Below are 6,000 nucleotides of genomic sequence, written 5' to 3' on the forward strand. Positions count from 1 at the left end.
TTTTTTAATTAATTAATTAATTTAGTTTTGGCTGAGTTGGGTCTTTGTTGCTGCATGCGGGCTTTCTCTAGTTGCGGCGAGCAGGGGCTACTCTTCGTTGCGGTGCACGGGCTTCTCATTGTGGTGGCTTCTCTTGTTGCAGAGCACGGGCTCTAGGCGACCGGGCTCCAGTAGTTGTGGCTCACGCGCTCTAGAGTGCAGGCCCAGTAGTTGCGGTGCATGGGCTTAGTTGCTCCACGGCATGTGGGATCTTCCCGGACGAGGACTTGAACCTGTGTCCCCCGCATTGGCAGGCGGATTCTTAACCACTGTGCCACCAGGGAAGCCCCAGCGCCTGTCTTAGTATTAGGATATGTTGCTGCCCCAGGTGATCCATGTATATTTTATAACAGGAGCCTTCTCCTATGGTGGAGATCTCAAGAGTGGAGGAGAGTGAGTTGGCACCAGAGACCTCTGGGGTAAGGATGCCCTGAAATCATGCCACAGAAGTGGCTTTTTCCTCACCTTTGTCTGGCCATATGGTTTTAGCGTTCCATCAGGGCTCAGGCCCAGAAGCCCAGAAACATGGCAGCACCCACACAGGCCTCTAACCTGGAATCTGCAGCAAAACTCTCATTATGCACATTGATGGCACACTCAGAGATGGGCCCCAGCTGTTTAACACAGACAGGCCCTGGCCTTGAGGCTTTTTCCATTTCTGAGGCATGATTCAGCCCAGGAGACAAGACCAGACAGACTTGTACCGGAGGAAGGAGGGCTTGGTGGTGGATGGAGGGGGAGAAGAAAAACAAACAGAGGTTAGAGCAGGGGAGTCTCTCAGCTGCTGGGCTGCAGGGGGAGGGGGTAGGAGCGAGCAGAGGGAGCCTGCCTGCTGGAGGAGCTGCACAAAACTGGGCCGCCCACTGACCAATGTATCTTCCTTGCAGTCAAATTTATTGATTTAAACATGAATCCAACCATGCTTCTGAAGCCCCAGAAAAACACTAATAACATTTCACAATTGTGTAGCACAGTATGATTTCCATAGCATTGCACATAAATAAGCTCAATTTTGAGCTGCTTTTGAAAATAATTGGCTTCTCTTATTACAAAGCATCACATGCTTTTTGAGGGATACTGGGAAATGTTTTTAAATGTAAATTTTAAAATGTCAAATATGTATATATTATACCACTAGCAGTAACGTTTTCAGTAAATTTCTAACTAGGCTTTTTTTCTGAGCCTATATACATATATAGGTCACTTAAACAAAATTGGAGGCATACTACATAAAGAGTTTTAAATTTTTTTTCCACTTAACATAAAATCATAGGCATTTTCTAATGGTGCCAAACATTCAGCTATAAAAATCCATAATGACTGCATTTATCAGTATAGAAGTGCCACAATTTCTGTAGCCATGCCCTAATTGTTGGACATTCCAGATATTTACAGAAGTGTAGTATATACCTATAAACAATACTGCCGTGAACATCTTTTTACTTACATTTCTGTCTATATATCTGATTATGTCCTAATAGTAAATTTCTAGTAATGGAACTACTAGCTTGAAGGATTTGAATATTTTTGAGTACATAGAGCCGAATTACTCTCCAGAAAAGGTATTCAACTTACACTCCCACCAGCAACGTGTGACAATGTACCTCTCTACGTTTTGAGCCAGTGAGTTAGGTAACAAGCATCTCACGTTACAGATAAGGAAAATTGGGGTTCATACAACTAAAAGTCAAACTCTAGTGCCCTGGATTTGGTGCCAGGGCCCTTCCCACTCTGCCTTCTAGACAAGAAGAGCTCTGAAAAGGTTTTCCTGAGTAATGGAGTTGTATAAAATCTTATTTTTATATCCACACTTATTGGTGAAAATATTTTTGAAAATCTTCAGTTTCTTGACCTTATTTGTGCCATGGGCCCCTTTGGCAGCCTGGTTAAGCTTACCAACCCCGTCTCAGAGTAATGTATTTGTATGCATACAATAAAATACATAGGATTATAAAGGAAATGAATTATATTAAAATATAAAAACAAAATGATGACAGAGTAATACATCTGCTCCTTTATAAATGCATTAATGACAAGATCTAGTACTACATGTAGGAGAGGCAGTCCACCAGGGGTCCTGGACATCCTTGCTGAGTTTACCCTTGTGATATTGAGCCGTTTCAGTAGGTAGTCACTTAGGCAACAGACTAGCTTATTTGCTGCTTACTCAAACAAGTGCTGGGCCCTCGGCTCTAAATTCTTCTTATGTAACATAATCTACTACATGTGCTCGAGTCACCTGGCCCTCCACATTGTCCGATGGGAATTAGAGCTCAGGGAAACAGCGCAAATATGCTGACACTCTAGCTACCCCTTTTGCTGTGAGTAATAACGTCTTACATTTGGGATCCAGGAGTTTTGTGTCTTCTGTCCTTATCCAGGAAACTGTGGCAAGCTGACTTGTTAGCTTGCAGGGAGGGCAAAATCTCAGCGCCTTCACAATTCTGACCCTATCATTCATTTCAAAGTAGTGTTAGGCGTAAATGATATTTTGAGATGTATGCAACAGCTATAATGCAGACTGAAAATACCTGTAATTTTTACTTGTGCAAAAGTCACTGTGGTTTGTTGTGTACATTCATAGTTGAAGGAAATGCTCACTTTCAGTTAAACATTTCTGAAAATCAATGGCAGGTTTTTTTCTCATTCAAGTTCACAGATTTTAGAACTCTTGGCTACAGCCACCTCCTCAAAAGAAGACCAGAAAAACCTGTTGATCAAGCAAAGTAAGTCTAAGTTAATTCAGTATTTACTGCAGAAAGGGAGAATAACACCTTGAAAGAGACTTGGTGTAGTTTCTAAGAAGGAGGATTTCAAGAAAGGGTGTTTATAGGATTTGGAGGCCTGGGATCCAGTGGTTTAAGGTGGTTTTTCAAAGCAAGAAATTGATGGGGAGTGGGCACAGTTTGTGGCATTTAAGACAGTTTAAGATCCGTAAACACAGGAAAGCAGGGGTCTTGAAGCAAGTCTCGTTAAATAAACTTGGTCATACATGTGAGCTCTTTGTCTGTGTGAGCAGTCTGTGGTCCTGAGAGTCACCTGTCCTGTCCCAGATGAGCAAACTATTTGCCCAGATAAATTAATTTCTTGAAACAAACAATTAATCTATTTATCCTCCTGGACTAGAATTTCCTAGAGCAGTTGTGTCATGTTGACATAGGTGGTCTCAGCCCAGATAAATTAATTTCTTGAAACAAACAATTAATCTATTTATCCTCCTGGACTAGAATTTCCTAGAGCAGTTGTGTCATGTTGACATAGGTGGTCTCAGTTCTTATTTAACAAGACCAAGTTCTTAGCTTGAAATCCCCTTTCTCACAAAAGTGGAAGCCCGCCTATTTTTACCTGTTTTTGCTCTGTCCTTTCCATACTGTGAGTTCACCGTGTGTGTGGGCTAAATGTTATACTCCTAGATGTGGGGTTCATTTGTTTTCTATATATGTTTACCCAAAAGACCCAGTAAAATACCTTTTTTAATATATGGGGGTATTTATTTGGTGAGGATTCCTTGTGCAGTACACTTTTCCATACATATGTAATACTTGAATAGTTAAGGTGTTCGGTTTTTTTGTAATACCCTTCTGTTGACCCTGATAGCTGTTGCTTTTTTTTTCCTTTTTGCATCAAAATTCCCAAAAAGAGCCATCTGTACTCATTGTTTCTGATTACCCTTTCATTGTCTTTTTTTTTAATGAGCTTCTTTATTTGGAAAATCACAAACATAAACAAAAGTAGAGAGAATTGTAGAGTACGAATCACCTGGATTCAATAATCATAAGCTCATAGTCAGTCATGGTTCATCCATACCCCATCCCACACACATTCCCATTGTATTATTTCAAAGCAAATCTCAGACATTTTATCATTTCATCAATAATTATTTTAGTATATATCTCTAAAAGATAATATTTTTTAACCTAACCGTAATATCATAAATCTGAAAAATAGTACCATATTATCTAAAATATAATATTATAAAATAGCATAATGTCTTAAAATCAACAATTAATTCCTTAATATCATTAAATATCCAATCAGGGTTCACATTCCTAAATGTCTCATAAATGATAGCACATGTTTTTTCATTTGAATCAGGATCTAAATAAGACCCATATATTACATTTGGATGCTATGTACCTTAAATTTAATTTAGAGATTCCCTATCCCTCCCCCCCCTTTTTTTTCCTTCTTCTTTTTTAATTTATTTATTGAAGAAACTAGGTCACTTGTCCTGTAGAGTTTCCTACAGTCCGAATTTTGCTGATTGCATCCCCTTGATTTGTTGTTTAACATGTTCTTCTCATTCCTATATTTTCTGTAACTTGTTGGCAGTTAGACCTGGTAACTCAGTCAGATTCAGGTTTGAGTGTTTAGGCAAGAATAGTTGAGAGGTAGCACAGCCGTCTCCTATTACGAAGCATAGGATGGATGTCTACTCATCTTTCTCGCTTTATCTCGGTCTCTCTTTGCAACCATTGATGATCATTGCCTACATCCATCATTTCCTTAGTGGTTGCATTATTTCTTCTTTATTTAATAATGAGAATACTTTTATAAAGAGAAACTTCCTCTTGTTAACTATTTAGCTATCCTGACATACAGTTTACATAGAAAAGGCAGGCCACACTTGATTCTTTCCTTTTGTTTTTATTTGTTTGTTTCAAAATAATGAATTGTTTCCCTAGCATCCTCCAAAAATGAACATTACAGGTTGCTGGGGAAGTTTACTGTATTACTACAAACTCATGGACTTAAACGTATTTCACATGTTTCTGTTCATTCTTATTGACGGAAATACCATTTTTAATCTAGCATACTGTCAAAGATCAAAAAGTTTGAAAACATACAGCACTGGGGTGGCTGTGTAAAATGGTTCAACATCTATGGACAGCACTTTGGCAATATTTAACAAATTATAAAATGCACGTTTCCTTTGACCCAACAATTTTACTTTTAGGAATTTATCCTAGAAATAGACTTACAAGCATGCAAAGTGATGTATGTACAAAGGTATTAATTGCAGTCTTGTTTATTTTAGCAAAAACAATGGAAAGAGATATTTATAGCAGCTTTATGCACAATAGCCAAAAAGTGGAAGCAACCCAAATGCCCATGGCCGGATGAATGGATAAAATGTGGTATATACATACAATGGAATATTATTCAGTCTTAACAAGGAAAGAAATTCTGACATGACGGCAACATGGAGGTGTCGGTTGCACGGCAATGTAAATACTTGATGGTACTGAGCTGTACAATTAAAATGATTAATTAAGATGGTAAATTTTATATAAGGTAAATTAAAATTAATTACTAACATGAATTTTACCATTGATCTTTCTATTGTGCAACGCCAATTTTAAATGCAACTATCATAGTATTTCACTCACACACGGAATCACACAATACCGAAATTACATAATTTGTGAGTTACGGTTTGTCCCCAGGGGTGCCTTGAGCTGTCCATAAGAGACAAACACAAGAAAGACGGAGGAAGGTCGTTAGGAGGAAAAGAGCCCTCCCAATCCTCCTCCAAGCTCGGAGCCAGAGTAGGGCGCGCTTCCGGAACACGCGGACACTCTCTAGCTAGAGCGGTCCCCCAGGGTGCCTCCCTCCTGCAGGGTTGCAGCGAGCGCAGGCCTGCGTGCTGCTGGGTCCGGCTCCTGCCAGCAGATGACCGCCCTAGCCTGGCGGAGTCTGGAGGGGTCAGGCCAGGTGTCTCTCCTGCCCCAGGGCACCCTGCCCAAACCGGGGCAGACAGGCGACTCCCAACGGTACTGAGACCTCTGCGCCGGTGAAACTCTCGCCCCGGGATTGGGGTGGGCGAGAGACCCTGCGCAGCCAGCCCGGGGAAGGGATGGGCACCATCACACCCCTGACCCTTCCCATAGCCGCGCCCAGAACCCTGCCGGGGACGGAAGGGGGCAGCAGTCGCCGGGCAGGGCCAGGGACACCGGGAGG

General features: G+C 41.0%; 1 protein-coding gene across 1 annotated transcript in view; it reads left to right on the top strand.

Annotated features, from left to right (window-relative positions):
* Positions 1–6,000, top strand: part of CLN6 (CLN6 transmembrane ER protein) — a 49,705-nt gene that overhangs the window by 6,445 nt on the left and 37,260 nt on the right. Inside the window, exons 3-4 of the mRNA XM_024747514.1 lie at positions 393–458; positions 2,692–2,765. Of these exons, the coding sequence (XP_024603282.1) occupies positions 405–458; positions 2,692–2,765 (128 nt within the window). The 5' untranslated portion in view covers positions 393–404. The remainder of the gene's footprint in view (positions 1–392; positions 459–2,691; positions 2,766–6,000) is intronic.

Source organism: Neophocaena asiaeorientalis, unplaced genomic scaffold (assembly GCF_003031525.2).
Source record: "Neophocaena asiaeorientalis asiaeorientalis breed wild unplaced genomic scaffold, Neophocaena_asiaeorientalis_V1.1 scaffold591, whole genome shotgun sequence".
Taxonomy (NCBI): Eukaryota; Metazoa; Chordata; class Mammalia; order Artiodactyla; family Phocoenidae; genus Neophocaena; species Neophocaena asiaeorientalis.